We start from the raw sequence: 20,232 nt of genomic DNA, 5'->3' as shown, positions 1-20,232 counted from the left end.
AAAGCAGGAACTTTTATTTAAAACTTAGTTGCAGGTTTTGGAGCTTGAAAACTTGATACATGAGTGTGTTGATGCAGGCGTGTAAGATCACAGGAGGTGGTGGCACGCAGGAGATGGTGGCGCGGCACTGGGGTGCGCTCGAGGTATTCCTAGGGTAGGGTTCTAAGGTATCACGGTAAGAAGAGAAAAGTGAAGAAATTTCGGCTTCTGATTCAGGTTTAAGGCTCGTGCTAATAACGTGTTTTAGGATATAAGATTCAAGTGAGATTGTACAGAGAACTGTTGTGTCTATTCATTGATAACAGGAACCCCTATATATAGAGAGTACAAATACATAATCTTTTAGCACAAGGAATCTTATTCTAAACAGAACTAGGAATCTAGAACATTCTTTCCTATTACAACTATAAAACTAATCCTAGTTTGACAAAACACACTAAAATCAACATCCTTCAACACCTATTGTTGTATGAGAGGAATCCATGTCGAAGACACTAGTGCCAACACCACTTGTTGTATGAGAGGAATCCGTGACACTAGTGCCAACACCACTTGTGGTATGAGAGGAATCCGTGTCGAAGACACTAGTGCTATACGATGCCATGACAGGAGTGCCTGACAACGAGTGCTGAACTGGGTTAGTTGAAGGTCTAGGAATCTCAGTTCCTCCTTCCAACATTTTCACCACAGCACTCATTAAAGGCCTCAACTCGGGCCTATACTGAACACAGCAGATAGCTACCTTTAACATTCTCTCCGCTGCCTCTCTATGTTTCTCCTCTATGCCACAAACTAGCATTAGCTCTCCTAGTTCTCCGGCTTCAAACTTCTTCCATCCCCACCTTGGAAACCAGTCTCGACTCTCCGGAAGATTGTCGTCTACGTTCCTTCTTCTGCCTATGATCTCAAATAATAGCATTCCAAAGCTGTACACATCACACTTGTGGGTTATAGGACACTGCAGCCAAACTTCTGGTGCAGCATAACCAGGAGTTCCCCTCCACCCTGTCATTGATATATGAGTCTTATCTCTGTTGAACAGCTTGGCCAAACCAAAATCAGCTACTTTAGGAAAAAAGTTCTCATCCAAAAGAATATTTTCAGGTTTTATATCGTAGTGGACTATTCGCTGCTGGCATTCTTCGTGCAAGTAAGCAATCCCTTTAGCTGTCCCAACCGCAATTTCATGAAGCTTTTCGAATCCTAAAATCTTGTTTCCATGGAAAAGCAACTTATCAAGCGAACCATTTGACATATACTCATAAACAATTGCTCTGAGGTGTCTCTCAAAGCAGAAACCATAAAGACCAACCAAGTTGATATGATGAATCCTGCCAAGGGTTCTAACTTCCGCCATGAATTGTTCTTCAATTCCCTTGTCCGAGGTACCATTTAGGACCTTCACTGCCACAAGGGTTCCATTACTAAATTTTCCTTTATAAACTGTACCAAACCCTCCTGAACCCAGCAAGTTGGTGAAGTTATCAGTTGCAATCTGAAGTTGTTGAGAAGTAAACCTGATGGGCTTCTCTCTTTCTATATCAATTAGAAAATTGTCCATTGTGGGTGTCGAAAAGATTGGATCATGAGAGACTGGATCATCAGAGCTGCTACGTTCCCGAATATATCTCCTGTATACAACTATGATAGCAATCATCACACAGACAACTACTGCAAGATGTAACAGAACAATGAACCATTAGCTCTTCTATATCTTTTAAATAACGTACGATTAATCAACAAGTAACTATATATTGAAAGGCCAGAAAGAGAAAAAGACAGCACACCTAATGCTACAACAGTCACAACTCCACTCGACATTACTGAGGAGATAGATAACGAGTATAAATAGCATTCAACAAACTTGCAGATATACAAAGAGTAGCAGAGTTTAGATTTAGATTACATAACACAAGACATAGACTATGTCTGTTTAAGAAAGATGAAAAACCAGGCATGAGGCTCATGTTAATTTGACCACACGTTATTAAAAAAGATGAAAAACAAGGCACGAGGAAAGTCATGAAACACAAGGCTTGATGAAAAGCAAGGAATGAGGAAAGTTATGGTAGATGGAAGAGCGTTTCTACACGTTTATTTGGCCACCGGAAAGTAATGTTTTTTTTTTCGGTTTCGTTGATTCCACCAAGAGCGGCCGCCTGTAATTCAAGCATACACGTACGGACGCCTTCCTTTTGTCCGCTAGGAGTCAAAAGTAGAATTCATCCTCATCTTTTTGTAACGGCAGCTTTTGCCAGCTAGCTGATAGGATTCGCATTATTGTAGGAATCTTTCAGCATATTTATTTCCCCATTTTCAGGGTACGACTGAAAAAGTATGCTTTAAATTTCTTTGTTTTTATGCTTTCCTTTGCTCCGGTCCCCACTGTCTATTCTTCAATTTATATTATAAGTTAGAGCATAAAGACAAAATAGATTAAATTTCCAACAACCATCCTTCAAAATATCAGGAATTCCTTAATTTGTTTTTATCCTAGTTTGACTTCGTCAACTGACGCGTTTTCTGATTATTAATCAGCAAGGTCTTCCAGAACCTCTACCGTAGACTCAAAGTCTCGAAAATTCTGTTTTTTTTTCCTTCTCTTATAAAATATAAATGCTTTAATATAGGAATTTGTTACGATCCCCCACATCATAGCCGTAAAACGACATCGTTGCAAAAGAGAAGAGAAAAACAAAGAGAAACTAAGCAAATGAAAACTTCAATATTCTTCAATGATGGACTTGCAGTATATGAGTACATCTCAGTAGCTATTTAACATGGTCATAGAGTCTAATAAGCCCACAACACAATAATGACCCATAAAACATGCAAGAGTCTAGCCCATAAGAGAAACGGATCCTAACAGAATATGCAATGAAAGTCCTGAGACTACTTGTCATCATAAGTGTACTTTGCTCGTCCTAAAGTCTCATCATTTGGGTTGATACTGTATTTAAACTTTAAAGTAACCTTATTGAGAAGGAAATCTGATGATGACCTTACCTGTCTGAACTAGGAACTTGATGCTAGCAGCTGTAAACTCTTGAAAAACCTTTTGTATTATTCAAGCTCTATCTATGGGACAAACTTACCCTTACAAAAGCTTGAAGGCCAATTCAACTCCACAAAATATACTTTGGAATTAATTGAACCATTCAATCTTACAAAAAATTATGTCATCTATCTATCTGCACACCGATTTTGTGTGTCACAACAAATGCAACTCCCCACTGGTTTCTATGGTTCCAAGAACGGCCTGCCTAAAACATCAAGACAGACTAGCATCATCTTGATGATTTTGATTTAATGAAAGTCAGAAGGTCCCAAATAGTTGCTGAAAGCTAGATTTCTTAAGGCTATCTCAACTGTGCAGTGACTAAAACATGCAATGAGGGACAACATAAACAATTGCCAAGAGTGAAAAATGATCTGTCACAATTCTAAGTGGTGAATCATGGCTTGCATAGAAAACACCATGACACCAGCAATACCAAGGTACGGAAACCACAACTTTAAATCAACCGTGTAGCTGCTTAAGGAGTACTATAACAGAAGTTTGGCTGAAAACTAAAGATTAAATGGGATTTCGTTGCCCACAAACTGTTAGACAGCCAAATTGAGCTGTTGCATGCAGAGATTTGCATTACTCAGAAGCTCAGATGTGGTCGTACTATATACAATATAGAAACTATAGACTCAAAAGAAGTCTGCATGGCATTATGTTGCAATTGCAAGCAACTGAATATTTCTCAGTTCAAATGGAAAACATTTTCAGTAAGCATGTTATACAGTCTGCATGCATTTTGCTGGGTACTTTTTCCTTTTGCATCACCCTTCCCCAACATGTAAAAGGGTTATGTCATTGGTTTTAAATAACAGCACCAGCAATCAAGTAAGCTGCATTTTGAGATAAATCATAGAGAAACCTGCACTTCAGGCAATCTTCAGACCACACATCTATTACATGTAGATTCTAACCAGCAGTTCATCATGTACAGAAAAGTGAGAGGAGTCAAATCTAGAAAGAGGAACATGCGCGTGTTCAGCTACTCAACATCAATAAGTTGCTTACAAAAACCAGCTTCAACATTTCACAGGAATTTGGCATATGCATATAGTATTGTCAACTCCACTTGGCCAATATTCTCTTTTAATTTTAATTCATAGAGCAATATGCAAAACTACTTTCCATTTGATATGCCAGTAACTAGTAATCAAAATTCTTTAGTTGACATCTCCAACTGCACATAACATTATTCAGCAGCCAATTGATGAAATGACAAAGTATCTTGTAAAGTTGAAAACGGCTGTACACTAGCTATATAACAAAACAAATTGTTTTGGTCCAATCAAAACAGCAAAAACCATTTGAAAAGATGGTGTATGATCAAATAGGCATTGACTGGTTTTTCCATTAACTTGATTACAGGACTCTATGTAGAAAAAGTCAATAAGCTTTATAATATGAAATAGCAAAAGTAGCACACCTGGGCATTATCTGAACTATTATATAAGTTATAACCAAATCCAAGCTGTATATAAAGCTATTGCAGTAATCAGTTCTAACCAAAATTGATGGTTTAACGATACCATTCAGAATAAAGAGAATCTTAATTTATATAAAATGGGCTAGCTTCTCTGTTTCCATGTCAGTCTAAAACTTGTCCATAGCTGTTTATCTTTCCCAGTTATTCTCTTGCTATCAAATCAGATTCTTAGCTTCAGCCTTGCACAATTTCTTTGACTGAAATTGAACCAGGCTTGTGAAATTCCTCAAATATTTCTTTTGTGGCGTTTCATCAAACAGCTATCCCGCTTAGTTTCTAAAAGACAACAGAGAGAATTAAGAGAAAGATGTACCTCAAAATTAGTGGAGAAACAAAAATGTTGGAGTTAACTGTCCCAGCTTTTCTGTTGGTCTTTCTTAGTAGCAAGGAAAAATGTGTGATGTGGTTTGGGGTTGGTTAACCCCAAATGGCTTTCTTGCTCTGGAAGCATAGGTACCCTTCCTATTGAGGGAAAGAATCCCGTGTAATTAGAAATGGAGTAATTGTAATATCCAAGATTAGGATTGCAGCTATTCTGATATCCTGGATTGAGAGTTTGAGTTGTATTACCATAATGATCCCTAGAATTGTGGATCGAGTATTAGCATGGTATGTATAAGGTGTAGGCAACTGTACTGAAGAGAATCAAGAATTAAAACTTTCTTCATCACATCGTTTTCTTTATGGTATCAGAGCACTGACTCTTAGGCATAATCTGAAAACAAGAAAACCAAAACCAATCCCTCAATGGTAGGAGACGACGTTTTGAAGATAGAGCGAAACAAGGATTCAACCTCTGCTTCACAGAGAAACCCCGAACCATGGGAGAGCCCAAATCACCCCCTCTTTCTCCATCATTCAGATCAACCTGGCGCAGTTCTTGTGTCACAACCACTGATGGAAGATAATTACACCACATGGGTCCAGTCTATGAGCATGGCCCTAACTATCAAGAACAAGAAAGGTTTCATCGATGGGACTCTCAAGAGACCAACACACAATCCTAATGGGCAGCAACAATGGGATCGATGCAATACCCTTGTCAAGACTTGGCTACTTGGAGCAATGTCAAAGGAAATCTCGAGCAGTGTCATTCACTGTAAAGAAGCGAGAGGTATGTGGACAGAACTTCAGGAGCAGTTTTCTCACACAAACACAGTTCAACTATTTCACATAGAGAATGCTATTCATGACTGCGAACAAGGTGCGAGTTCAGTTACAGCATTTTTCACAAATCTTAAAAGTCTTTGGGATGAAAAGGATGCCCTTTGCACTTTTCCTCCGTGCCAATGTGAAGCAGCTGTTGAAGTCAAAATCTATTTAGAAACACAGAAGACTATGAAGTTTCTGATGGGACTTGGTGATGGCTATGCAACTATTCGAAGTAATGTAATTAGAATGGATCCACTTCCAAATGTAAACAAGGCTTATGCCATGGCCTTGCGCCATGAGAAACAGGCAGAGGTCTCTAATGGGATGACAACTGCACCACCTGAAGCGTCCGCCTTCTCTGTGAAGAAATTTCATCGAGCTACTAATTCAACAGAAGGAGAGATGGAATGTGAGAAGTGCAACATGGCAAACCATAGCACGAAAAATTGCAGGGCACATCTCAAATGCACCTATTGTAATGGTAAAGGGCATACCTACGAATATTGTCGTAGGAGGAAAAATGCAATGGAAGGAGGGCAGCGAGTAAGGGCCAACCATGCAGCCTCTTCCAATGACAACAAAGAAGGGATGATGACTTTTCCCTTTTCACAAGAGGAGTGTAATCAAATGCTTGGCCTTCTAAGAAAATTTAAGACTGGTTTAGGCTTTCTAAGCAAATTTGCCTTCTAAGCAAATTTAAGACTGTTGCTAGCAACCAAGACGAGTATAATCAGCTGCTAGGAGCCTTGAACAAGCCTAACACATCCGCAGTCAATCTTGTTGGTAACGTTCCTAATTATGAGGAGCTTTCAGGTAAAAGTTTCAGTGTTTCTCAAGCTGGTAATGAACCAACCTAGATACTAGATAGTGCTGCTAGCGATCATATCCTTTGCCATCCTCATTTTCTTACATCACTCAAGCCTGTTCATAATCGTGTTGTAAAACTACCTGCTGGAAAATCAGCTGATGTTACTCACATTGGGACCGTTGTTTTTTCTCAACATTTCATCCTCCATAATGTTCTTTGTGTTCCATTGTTTTACCTAAATCTCATAACTATCAGTAAACTTGCATTCGATTCTTTTTATATCACCCTTTTTCTTAGACAAGTTTGTTTCATACAGGACCTACGATTGGGATGGGAACTGAGAGTGAAGGACTTTACTGCCTCAATCTACCACAGAAAGGAACATGCAACGTGGTGTGCACCAAACCTCAAAACTTATGGCACCAAAGACTAGTGCACCCCTCCAGCAAAGTATTTCCATTGTTTCCTTTTCTTGCAAATAAAACTTGCAATGCAAGTACCTGTTCTGTCTGTCCTTTGGCCAAACTGACCAGACAACCTTTTCCATTAAGTGTTACATTGAGTGAATCTTGTTTTGATCTCATACATGTTGATATCTGGGGTGGCTATCATGTCCCAATATTTTCTGGTGCATTGTTGATGATCACTCAAGAAGCACATAGGTTTATCTAATGAAACACAAGTCAGAAAACACGCACTCTCCTTGTAAACTTTGTTCACTTAGCCGAAAATCAATTTGGGAAAAGAGTCAAGGTCATTAGGAGTGACAATAGGGTTTAAACTCACAAAATTTTACTCATCCAAGGGCATTTTACATCAAACCAGTTGCATCAACACGCCACAACAAAATGGCATTGTTGAGCATAAACATAGACACTTGCTGAATATGGCTCGAGCGCTGCTTTTTCAAGCAAATTTACGGAAGCTTTTTTTTGGGGGGGGGGGGGGGAAGCTATACTTACTGCTACCTATTTAATTAACAGAACGCCAACACCACTTCTTCAAGGCAAATCACCCTTTGAAAATCTTTTTCACAAAGAGCCAACCTATTCACATTTACGAGTTTTTGGATGTCGGTGTTTTGTGTCAACCCATCCTCTTCGTCCTACCAAATTTGATCCTAGGTCCACTGAGTGTATATTCATTGGATACCCACATGGGCAAAAGGGGTACAAAGTTTACAACTTGGTGAGTAAGAAAACTCTTGTATCAAGAGATGTGATTTTCTTTGAAGATGACTTTCCTTTTCAAAACAGTCCTCCACGATTTTCTCCTTCAAATCCTATCCATAATAATCCCTCAAATCTCTCTCCATCACACTCTGGGGTCTTTCCTTCTTTAAGTCAATCACCACAGTTTGATTTTGATATTATCACCCCAAATCTCTCACCTAATCCTCATCATAACTCCTCATCTTCCACTGACTGGAGTCACTCGACCACATCTTCTACCCAAGATCATGTCATTGATACATCACCAAATCCTATTCCCCAAAACACGTCCATATCTCTACCACCAGACAATACACAAGCCCCACATTTACATTCCTCACCACCACCTCCACGACGATCTTCTCATCCCACCAAGCCTTCAACCAAGTTGCAGGACTTTCATATTGAGGTGGCTCTTCCCTCACGTACTGTCCAGTCTTCTTCTTCGAACGAGGTCGAGATTCCTTCCTCAGGTACCATTCATTCTCTCTCTAATGTCCTTGCTTATGATAAGTTTTCCCCTACTCACAAAGCCTTCACTGTCAAGCTTACTATGCAGCGAGAACCTAATTCTTTTTCACAGGCTGTTCAAGAGCCAAAATGGCCAGAGGCCATGCAGAATGAGATTAAAGCCCTTATGGAAAATCGAACGTGGAGTTTGGTACCTCTCCTTGCGCACAAGAAACCCATTGGGTGTAAATGGGTGTACAAAATAAAGTACAATCCTAATGGCACGGTTGAGAGATATAAGGCACGACTTGTTGCTAAAGGGTTTAGTCAAGTTGAGGGTGTTGATTACAGAGAAACACTCGCACCAGTTGCTAAGTTAACTACAGTCCGCGTTCTTTTAAACCTTGTAGCTCTACGAGGTTGACATCTACATTAATTAGATGTCAACAAAGCTTTCCTGAATGGTGATCTCTATGAAGATGTCTACATGCAACTCCCACTGGTTTCGGACAAAAGAGCGAGTCTCGTGTCTGTAAACTTCACAAGTCCTTATATGGCTTGAAGCAAGCTTCAAGACAATGGTTTTTGAAGCTCTCTACAGCCCTTAAGTCTGCTGGTTTTCAGCAGTCTTGGTTAGATTATTCTCTCTTCATCCGAAGCACACAAGGTCACTTCACAGCCTGGTTAGTTTATGTGGATGATGTTATTTTGGCAGGAAGCAGTTTGAAAGCCATCATAGAGACAAAAGAGTTTCTTTTGAAGCAATTTAAACTCAAGGACATGGGGCAGATTCGGTACTTTCTTGGAATAGAGGTAGCAAGATCTAAACAAGGGATTGCCTTGTGTCAAAGAAAATACGCTCTAGAAATTCTTGAAGATACTGGATTCTTGGGGGCCAAGCCTTCACCGTTCCCACTTGAACAGAACTTGGTTCTTACACAAGGATATGGAAGCTTATTGAAGGATCCAGCACAGTACCGAAGGCTAGTAGGGAGGCTCATCTATCTCACTATCACAAGGTCGGATCTTGTGTACCCTGTTCACATCTTGAGTCAATACATGGGCACACTGAGGCAGCCTCACCTTGAGGCAGTGCATAGAGTGCTGAGATATATTAAACATGTTTTAGTGGTCTCGAGAGCACTCAAGCCCAGCTGAACACGGATTGTATTGGTCTGTTACTATCGCTATCGGTCGTAATTATCTGCAAAACAGACAAAGGTCAGAGGGAAGACCGGGTGTGCCGACCTTCAACGCTCCGATGCCTAAGTCAGTATCTAGTTAGATAATGATAATGGAAAGTGATAGTAAACAGTTACCTCTTAGGGTTGTTGGAGATGTCCTTAATATAGTAGGTTTGTGGGAGCTTGGTCGCATTTCTTTCGGTGTGGGACGCTTGGGGTTCCGATATCGTCTGAAGGGTATCAGAACCCCTCACTTTGGGAGCTTATCTCGCTGGTGTATAGGCGATACGAGTCTTGTGCTTTCGATACTTGTGCCTATAAGGTATGTGTGTACCCACAAGTCCTCCAAGTCCCCGGTCAAGAGTTCTCTTGGGTGGGGAGTTTGTCGCTGGTAAAAGTATCGGAAGATCAAGGCGAGTTTATGCCACGTGGCTTCAGTACAACCATGACCCCCCAGTCCCCCAAGTCCCCACTTAAGAGGAGTCTTGGTTGGGGTGATTGAAATCTGTTGGCATTCAACGTGGTGTCGCTATCGCGAATTGGTGGTGGAGTTGCATGCGTCCTTTAGTGCATAGGCGATGTTCTGGTGACACGTGTGGTGAGCTGATTTGCTTTTGTGTGCGGGAAGACCGGTGTACTGGGAGCCGTAACGTGTAATAATGGCCGAGTGGAGAGTAGCCGAGGCGACGGCGCATGACCTCTGTAATGTTCAGGGATGTTGGACACGTGATGAGATCTGGGGTTGCTGTCCTTGCACGTCCAACAGTCTCGGCGTTCTCGAGGTCCTTATATAAGGACAGAGGAGAGAGCTGGAGATGGTTACTGTTTCTTCGTTCGTATTGGAGCTTGAGAGAGATTGGGTGAAATTGTAGTTGTAGTTGTGTGGAGAGCTTTTGTCTAGTCGTGGAGTAGCCGTCGCCTTTTCTATGTTTCGACCGGAGGAGTGAACAGGTACGCTGTCTCTTGACCTTCTTGGTTTATCCGAGGGTATTGGTGTGCGTGTATCTTGTGGGGGGTCGTGTTTTAGTAAAGTCAACTGCTGGCGGGTTTTGGGTTGTGTTAGGTCCGGTGAGATTTTGAGGGTTTTGAGCGTTCGGTGGAACTGAGTCTCATTTGGTTGCTCTGGATAGGGGTCAGGGTTTTAATTTTTGCGGGGGAGTTATGAGGAAGGCGATATCGAAAGGGGACGTGATTGAGGTTCTGCATCACTCGGAGTATGGCTCGTGAGAATTGCTTTCGCGGTGGGCGAGAGGATCCTTCGTGGTGGTGTCGGTGTTTCTCGTGGAGAGGGGGAGGGCGCCTCTCGTAGTCACGGGTGGAGGAGGCCCCAGGGGGGCTGGCGAGGGTGATTCCCGAGGAGGTGGTAGTGGGGTCCCTCACGGGGAGGTCCCGAGGGAGTGGCGAGGGTTCCTCTCGAGGAGGCGAGGCTAGGGTTGAGCTACCTGTGGTGCCCGATGTGCCCGACGCGGAGTAAGAGGCATTGGAGATCCTACGCACGCCTCGTGGGCGATTGCTCCTTGGTGAGACACCCATTGATCAACTTGGCCCTAGTATGACGGAAGAGCAAATAGCCGGACTGAGGGCCACTTAGGCGATTTCGGAAAGCGTCCTGTTGCGTTCGTTGAGGGATGGTGAAGTCTTTAGTCACCCCCCCGTTACGGTGGGTGGGCTTTTATGAGTATCAGCTCTGGTGTGGGTTGATGTTTCCGTTGCCTGAGGAATTTCAGTATCTGCTGTCCTGCTTGAATATAGTGGTAGGGCAGCTATCGCCCAATGCGTTGAGGCAGATAATGGGTGTATTGCTATTGTGTCCAAGTATCGGCGAGTTCAATTCCCTGTTCAAATTGGCGTATTCAACCAAAGGAGGCGATAGCGGGTGCATAAATTTTAGGGCGCGCGGCCGCACCATTATTGAGGACTTGCCATTGAACGTCTATTTGCGTTGGCGGGGACGGCTATGCCTAGTGGGTGGTCGGTGGCAGAATCTGGAAATGGCCCATTGGGCTCCGTGCCGGTTCCAACCCATCTGTGAGTATCATGAATGTGTTTTTGGTGGGTTTTCTTGTCTTTGGTGTATGCTAATAGTCTTTTTGTGCATCGTAGTGAGGCAGGATGTGAAGTTGACCAGGCTGGAGCAGAAGCGTGTGGCGAGGGTGATAGGTGCATTTCCGAGGGGGGCGAGGGGTTTCTATCGGTTGTGTAGGCTACCAATCTATGAGAGATTTGGGTTGGGGAGGGCTCCGGGTGAGGGATTGTCTCTACTCTTTTTTGTTGTATGGGTTGTGGGGTATCTCCACTGATATTGTTTGTTTGCTGCGCAGCCTATATGCCAATTGAGATCCTGAGTAAGAGTGATGCTCCATATGCCGATATTGATCCTGATATCATTATCGAAGGGTTGCTGCGAGTATCGCAGACGGCAAGGCAAATTGATGTAGACCTCCCCGATCATCGGGTGAGTATGGCGTTGCCCGACGACATGTATCTGAGGTTCCCCGATGCTGTCTTGGAGTATCTCAATCAGCGGGTCGAAGAGGCTGGGGCCGAGGGGGATGAAGTTCCCGTTGCTCGGGAGCCGCTCGGGGTGATCAGGATCAGCCCATGCAGGTAGGCGAGGTGAGTGAGCCTCCCTAAGTGTGTGCTGGTAAGCGCCAGTCCCCCGAGACTCGGGAAACAGGGAGGCAATCCCCCCAGGTTTCGGTGGGAGGGGAGCTTCTTGGAGATGGGGCCCGGGCCTCGGAGCCTACGGTGGAGGTGGAGATCTCTGTGGAGGAGTTGCTAGAGGAGGTGGAGCAGCGTCAGAGCGATACTAGTGCTCGAGTTCGCCTGGTGCAAGATGTTGTCTTGGAACAGCTGGAGACCATTTTTGGCGAGAGCAGTGATCCTGTCTCGCGGGAAGTCATTACTGAGGATAGTGGGGAGGCGGAGGTGACGAGCCAGGCCTTTGGCCAGACAGGGCTGATGGTCGAGATGCCCGAAGTACAGCCCGAGTTTGGAGAGGGTATAGCCGAAGCTGCCCAAGTTGCCGAGATGGGAGCCCAAGACAGCGAGCTGGGAAGAGGTCGAGTATCAGACACCTGTGCTCGTACGGATGGGGTTGGGTCGAGGAAAAGGACGGCGTCTCAACTTCGTCTCGGGAGTCCCCCAGTTAGTGTCTCTGTTGACACCCGTGGCAGTAAGAGATCTCGGGTGGACAATGTGTCGTGCTCGAGATCAGCGGGAGGGGGTTCGTGAGGTTTTCTTGATGAGGTTGCCGGGGGTCTCGAGCGTACCCTTGGCGAGATTGGGATCACTGATGGCGCCATCGTTCACATGGTGGCTGACCTGCGGAACTGTTATCGCGATAGCATCCGTGTGAATGCCGAGGATCCGCATCTCGGGTATTGTGAGGTTCAGGAGAGGTTGATGAGGGTATGTCTCGCTATGAGCTTACACTTTTGTTTTGTTCGTGTAAAGATATTGACAATGGTATAATGCAGGCTGTGAACTTGAATTATCATGCTTCGGCCGAGTTGGTGGCTCATTTTGATCGAGAGATAGCGCGACTTTAAGGGGAGCTGGAGGCTAAGAGGAATCAGGTGCACGAGCTTCAGAATACGGTAGACCAGGGTCTGGTGGAGCATGAGGATCTTCGGAGAGCCATCGATGATGGGATCACGAGGAGGATGGAGCTGGAACACGCGCTAGCCATAGAGGGGCCCGTCGTCAAGGGGCTGAGGATGCCGTCGCTCCGCTGAGGGAGGCGAACCTCGAGTTAACTGGGAAGCTGCAGCGGGCAGAGGATGGCCTAAGGTTGGTGGAGCAGGTTAGGGCTCCGGTGATCAAGGCTGAGGAGCGTCTAAGAGACTTGGAAAGGCAGGTCCGAGAATGAGATGCTGAGTTGGAGCTTCGAGCTGCGGCCTTGGAGAGTTTGGCTCCCTATCCAGGCCGTGTGGTGGAGATGGAGGAGCAGGTTGGGAATCTACAGAGGGAGGTGGACCGTTTACGGGATGTGGAGCTGGAGGCAGGCGAGAGGGAGGCGGAGATGGAGCGGCTGAGGAAGGAGTTAGCTGAGGAGCGGGCACGAGCAAGTAACTTCGCTGAAGATTGTCTCCGCCTACGCACTGCTGTCGAGACGCACCGGGACAAGCTCGCCAAGGCTAGGCGGGATGGTGCAGATAAGGCTGTGGATCTCTATCTCCGGACAGATCATTTTCGAGAGAGGATGAACAAAGCCTTCTCGGATGGGGCCTTGCACTCGATTCAGGATGGTATCGCTGCCAACTGGATTGACCAGGAGAAGATGGTGTTAGACATGCAGGCCAAGAAGGCCGCGAGATCGCAAACCAGCATGGCAAGTGGTGGTCAAGGTCCGGGGATTGTGATCCGGGACTCGGCTGTATCAGAGCCTACACCGGGTCAAGCTGGCGATCGCGAGGCGGGTGATGCTACTGGCGAGCAAAGGGTCGATGGTTAAGTTGAGGTGCGAGACGATAATGTTGAGGGGCGAGACATGGTGTAGGAGCGAGATCAGGCAGAACAGACACGTAGCGCCAAGGGCGAGACTTAATTTTGTATCGTGTCGTTCCGTGATAGCGATAGGTTTTCCTTTTCTCTGTTGTAAATATTTTGAATTGTGGTGGCACAATTGACCGAGTGGTCTGACTTTTGAGATGCCCATTTGGTATCGGGACATGTGGAGTGTATGGGGAATTGATGTTGTTGAGCGATATTCCCCCGTGCGTTGAATATATTTATTGCTTTGTCGATTGGTTGCTTTGTCATTAAATATAGGTCATTAAGGCGACTCGTCGTTTGGTCGACCGGGGTTGGTTGGTGGTGGTGGGATTTCTCTATAAATAGGCAAGGGTAAGGAGGTCTGTTGATCATATTTTCAACATGGCGTTTTCTTTGTTTTTCATTGTGCTCTTGCTTCTGAAATCTTTCCTTCCTTCAAGGCAATATGCCTTTCCAGATTTATGGGCTTTATAGCTTAATCTCATCTTGGGTTATGGGCTTTATAGCCTAATCTCACAAGGACTCGGCTTCATCACCCGCATGGGGATTGAGCAATCTGTGCTCCTGCGAAACTGAAAAGCCATCCGAGTGAGAAACCCAAGGACCAAGATCACTGGAGGGGGTTGCGGGCTACAACGATGGAGATTGGGTGGTGATACGGCGGAGAGTGGTGCTGCGCAATTGCCTCCAGGCTTCCCTGCCATTGCCCATCCAGGCTATCAATCCTCCAACTCAGTGTTCTTTTTTTGGAGCTCCTCAAATTCCAGAGAATCAAACTTGATCGGAGCCAGCTCTTATCAGACTCGGGAGGACATGCGGAGACAGTTGCTTGTCTCGCATTTATATTAATTGTTTTTTTTCTTTGTATCGCACTCGTACGAAGTGGCAATTGATGTATCACTATTGGCCGCAAAGCCCTTTGTAATGAATTTGTCTTCTTTTTTTTGGAGCATGTATCGTTATTCAGTATGCTATCGCTTTGATCTGATCTTTGCATTGGGTATCGCATATGCTTGCGGTGGAGCAAACGAAGGCGCTAACCCGGGTAGCATAATCAGTATTGGAGGCGAGGGCGAGATTATGCTGCATTAGTTGTAGACCGCTATTGGCATCACAATGGTTCGTGAGAGACAGCGTTACACTGCATCAGCGAAACCGGCCGTGGGTGATATCGCGTTGAGATTTATGTTCATTCGTGTAGATTGGCGTATCAGGTAACATTAACTTGACGTATCATATTTGTGCATCGGATCGCACCCGACACCACAGGGGCTCGCAAGGGGCAGCATCTTGCTGTGTCAACGAGGCCGGCCGTGGGCGGTATTGTTTAATGTGCATTCATTCATCGACGTATCGTGTAAGAATCAGAGTCGTTGGCATATCGTGTTGACATTCAGTCGTTCATTGTATCGCCCCTGGCAACATTCAGTCAGCGAGACCGGCCGTGGGCGATATCGCGTTTAATATTCACTCGTTTGTTGGCGTATCGCGTTTAAGTATTTCGCATTGATCTTATTAAGGCATCTCGCATTGATCTCGTTGGATCATTTCGCATTGATCGCATCGGCAGCGCAAGGGTTGGCGAGTGATAGCACGTATCGTGCTATATCAGCACAACCATGCCTTTAGCGATATTGAATTATATAGCCATTTAGACATTCAATGGCGTATCGCGTAACATTCATTTGTACATTGGCATATCGCGTGACATTCATTCATTCATTGATCGTGTTAGAGCATTTCGCATTGATCACATTGACAATGCAAGGGTTGGCGAGTGATAGCACGTATAGTGCTATATCAGCACAACCATGCCTTTAGCGATATTGAATTATATAGCCGTTTTGACATTCATTTATTGGCGTATCGCGGAAACATTCATTGGTGTATCGCATAAGAATCGTGCATTGATTGAGATGTTGGAGTATCGCATAAGATTCATTCGATGGAGTATCGCGTTACATGCATTCATTGAGACGTGGGAGTATCGCGTAGGATGTTAAAGTATCGCGTAACATTTATTCACCGAGACGTTGGAGTATCACGTAGGACGTTGGAGTATCACGTAACATTGATTGACTGAGAAGTTGAAGTATTGCGTAACATTCATTCAGAGGCGTTGGAGTATCGCGTAACATTTATTCACTGAGGCGTTGGAGTATAGCGTAACATTTATTCACTGAGGCATTGGAGCATCGGGTAACATTTATTCGGTCATTGCATCGCGCCTGGCAACACAAGGGCTCGTGAGGGATAGCATCTTGCTCTGTCAGGGAGACCAGCTGTGGGCAAGATTGCATTAACATTCATACATTCATTGTATCGCGCCTGGCAACACAAGGGTTCGCGAGGGATAGCATCTTGCTGTGTCAGCGAGACCGGCCGTGGGCGATATCACGTTTACATTTATTCATTGGCGTATCACATAGGCAATGAGTTGGGATTGCTATACAGCATGCCCTTGCCTAGTGTTAAGGTGGCCATCGGAAGGCATGTGGCGATTATAGTAAGTAAGCATGACCAATCATAGGTTGACAGGTGATGAGTGCATTGCGAGAGCATTCGAGATATAGGTTATCATATCATAGATTACTGCGTGAAAGTAGCTAATAAATACACGAGGAGAAGGAAAATAAGATAAGCGCTTACGAGCGTGGGAGGTTGCAGTAGTGCTGTAGAGGAGAGCTTGGGACCCTTGCCCTACTTGGGGTGGTATCGGAGATGCTGGGTGTTCCATGGGTGAGGGAGGGTGATGCCGTCTGTGCCCCTTAGGTAGAAGGTGGCAAGTTCGACGGCCTCGACAATTTCGTATGGTCCTTCCCAGGTTGCTTTAAGCCCTATTGGGGTTGGCATTTTTTCCTTCATTACCCAGTCCCCAACGGAAAGGTGGCGAGGTAGGACCCTGGCGTTGTAGTAGCGAGCGACACGCTATTTGTTGTTGATATTTCTGAGGTGGACGCGCTCGCAGCGCTCTTCCAAGAGGTCTGAGTTGGTGAGTGGGTAGAAGCATGCCACTCTCTCGCTGCGCACCTCCTGCTCGACAGGGATCACGGCCTCGGTGCCGAAGGATAAGCAGAAGACCGACTCGCCATTTGTTTCAGTCGGGATTGTTCGTATCGCCCAGAGCACCTTGGGCAGTTTTTCGGCCCACAAGCCCTTGGCATCGTCGAGCCTCTTTTTCAAGTTCTACTTGATTTTCTTGTTGATAGCTTCGACCTGGCCGTTTGTCTGGGGGTGAGCGGGGGAGGCATATCGGATCTGCATGCCGTGCTGGCCGACAAATTCCCGGAGAGTATCGTTGTCGAACTGGGCACCATTGTCAGTGATGATGGTCTCGGGGATTCCGAAGCGGAAGTATATGTTCTTCCACAAGAAGTTAATGACCTTTGCAACTGTGATTGTGGCCAAGGCCTCGGCCTCGACCCATTTGGTGTTGTAGTCTATGGTGACGATGGCAAACTTGAGTTGCCCTGGGGCCGTTGGAAACATGCCAATAAAGTCGAGGCCCCACTGGCAGTATGCCTAAGGGGCGATGATGATTGATAGTGGTACAGATGGAGCAAGGGGGGAGTTGGCGAATTGGTGGCATTTGAGTTAGGCGCTAGAGATGCGCTTTGCGTCTTGTATAATGGTGGGCCAGTAATACCCTGTACGCAAAGCTTTGAATGCCAGATTCCTCCCTCCATCATGGTTGCCGCAGACCCCGCTGTGCAGTGATAGTAAAACCCGTTGTCCCTCCTTGTGCGAGATGCACTTTAGCAGGGGGAAAGACCTGCCTTTCCTGTATAGTTTGCCCTCCCATATCGTGTATAGCGTGGCTCGTCTGCGGAGCCTGGTAGCGATAATCTTGTCCTGGGGCTCGATGCCCTTGGAGATGTAGTCCACGAATGGGTCCATCCACGAGGGGGGACGCTCGCTTTCAGTCAGGAATATCTCTGAGAATGGCTGATCGATGCTTGGCTTGTCTAAGGTTTCCACTTTGAGGCTTCCCAAGTTTGTTTCTGGGGGCGATGTCGCCAATTTTACGACGGCGTCCGCCTTGCTGTTCTGTGCCCGGGGAATCAGGGTGATTGTATGGTTAAGGAGACATCGTTAGAGTAAAGTCTTGGTGAGAGCTTGGTAGTGGGTGCGGTTCCTTGGCGTGGAAATCGCCGCCGACTTGGTTGACGACAAGTGGGAATCACTGAAGATTGTCAGCCTTGTGACACCTAATTCTTTGGCCAGTTGAATGCCGACGATCAGTACTTGGTACTCAGCTGCATTATTAGAGGCCTTGAACTTGAATCGTAGCGCGTACTCGTATGCATTCCCCTCCGGGTCAGTCAGGACCACACACGCACCGCTGAGTTTACTGTTGGAGGATCCATCCATGTGGAGAGTCCATGTGGGTATGGTGTGGGGTTCTGAGACGGTCTCGTCCGAGGATGTGGCATCTTCCAGGGGTATGAACTCGGCAATGAAGTCGGCAGCGGCTTGTCCCTTGATGGCCATGCGTGGTGTGTAATGGATGTCGAACTCGCCAAGTTCAATGGACCATTTAACCAATCTTCTTGAAGATTCTGGCTTCTGAAGGACTTGCTTCAGGGGTTGGTTGGTCAACACATGTATCGTGTGTGCTTAGAAATATTGTCGTAATCGCTGTATGGCCGTGAGGAGTGCAAGGGCAAATTTTTTGATATCGGAGTACCTGGACTCGGCGTCATTGAATCCCTTGCTGGTGTAGTAGACTGGTAGCTCGTTGCTGTCCTCTTGCCTGACCAAGGCGGCGCTGACCGCGGTGACTGACACAGCGAGGTAGATGTATAGGATTTCTCCGGGAATCGGTTTTGAAAGGGTAGGTACTGATGCTCGGGCCCTAATTGATTGTCTCGGTATGTTGAGTTTTAAGGAGCTTGAAGAATGGAGCTCATTTGTCTGTTAGATGTGATATGAATCGGGCAGGAGCAACGACCATCTCAGTTAGGGATTGGACCTCATTCCTGGATTTCGGTGGTGCCATATAGAGAATTGCCTGTACCTTCTCGGGATTGGCCTCGAAGCCCCTTTCGTTGACTACAAAGCCCAAGAACTTTCCTCCCAGAATGCCAAACACACATTTGTCCGGGTTGAGTCGCATGCCGTACTGGAGTAAGATATCGAAGACGATACCCAGGTTTTTAATGTGATCTTCAATGGTAATGCTTTTGACAAGCATATCGTCCACATATACCTCCACGATCTTACCAATGTGCTCTACGAACATGGCGTTAACCAATCGCTGGTATGTGGCCCCAGCGTTCTTTAGACTGAATGGCATTACCTTCTAACCATACAGACCCTTATCGGTGGTGAAGGCTGTGTGTCCCTGATCGGAAGGTTCCATGGCGATTTGGTTGTAGCTAGAGAAGGTGTCCATAAAACTGAGGAGCTTGTGTCCTGCGGTGGAGTCGACTAACTGATCGATTCGTGGAAGGGGAAAGCTGTCTTTTGGGCAAGCCCTGTTCAAGTTCGTGTAGTCGACACACATGCGCCATTTTCAGTTGGGCATTTTTACCATCATAACATTAAAGAGCCATGTTGGGTAGGAGACTTCTCGGACGAACCTAATGTCTTGGAGTTTCTTAACCTCTGCCTGGATCGCTTTGTATTTCTCTTCCGTGAAGGCCCTCTGCTTTTGACGGACTGGGGGACGGCGGGTGAGATGGTGAGTTTGTGGGTCAACAGCTCTGGCGAGATTCCCAGCATATCGGCATATGACCACGTAAACACCTCCTAACGGGATTTGAGGAAGGCGATAAGCTCTGCCTGGAACTGTGGGTTAAGCTTTGATCGGTTCTTAACTTTTCTTTTTGGGTGTGCATCCGAAATGGAGACCGATATCAATTCTTCCAGAGCATCTGGTCTCGGGTGCTTGTGCTTGCGCTTATCATCTTTCCTCTTGCTGCATGTATAGAGTCCTCTGAAGTGTCAGGATCTTCCCTTGGGTCGTCGGGTTTGTCCGATGGGGATGGTAGGTCTGAGGTTAAAAGGACCTCTCACTTGCCCTGTCCTCTGTCGACAATCAAGGAGTTGCATTGTCTCGCGAGCTCTTGGTCACCCTTGATGGTGAGGATGCCACCCGGGGTGGGTATCTTCATCATCAGCATGTGCCCTGCTACGAAGCATTGGAGCCCCCATATGGCGTCGCGCCCCATGACATTGCAGGAGGAGGGGCAGTCGACGATGATGAAATGTGCTGTCATGGTGGCGATAATGCTACCGCCACCCAGTGTGATCTACAAGTTATAGGATCCCAGGGCTGTGTGATTTCACCTGCGAAGCTGATCAAGGGTTCGTGATCAAGAGTGAGTTTCTTCCTATCTTGGTTTAGGCCTTCGTAACAGCTGCCGAACATGACGCTG

General features: G+C 45.9%; 1 protein-coding gene across 1 annotated transcript; it reads right to left on the bottom strand.

Annotated features, from left to right (window-relative positions):
• Nucleotides 1–262: 262 nt before the first annotated feature.
• On the bottom strand, nucleotides 263–2,195 carry LOC112198566 (G-type lectin S-receptor-like serine/threonine-protein kinase SD2-5). The gene is made up of 2 exons (XM_024339722.2): nucleotides 1,788–2,195; nucleotides 263–1,671 (listed from the first exon to the last, which is right to left on the bottom strand). The coding sequence occupies exons 1-2, from the start codon at nucleotides 1,819–1,821 to the stop codon at nucleotides 443–445; spliced, it is 1,263 nt and encodes a 420-aa protein (XP_024195490.1). The 5' UTR covers nucleotides 1,822–2,195; the 3' UTR covers nucleotides 263–442.
• Between the last annotated feature and the right edge of the window lie 18,037 nt (nucleotides 2,196–20,232).

Source organism: Rosa chinensis, chromosome 4, assembly GCF_002994745.2.
Source record: "Rosa chinensis cultivar Old Blush chromosome 4, RchiOBHm-V2, whole genome shotgun sequence".
Classification (NCBI taxonomy): domain Eukaryota; kingdom Viridiplantae; phylum Streptophyta; class Magnoliopsida; order Rosales; family Rosaceae; genus Rosa; species Rosa chinensis.
Note: the sequence above shows the minus strand (reverse complement) of the source record. Positions and strands in the feature narration are given on the sequence as shown.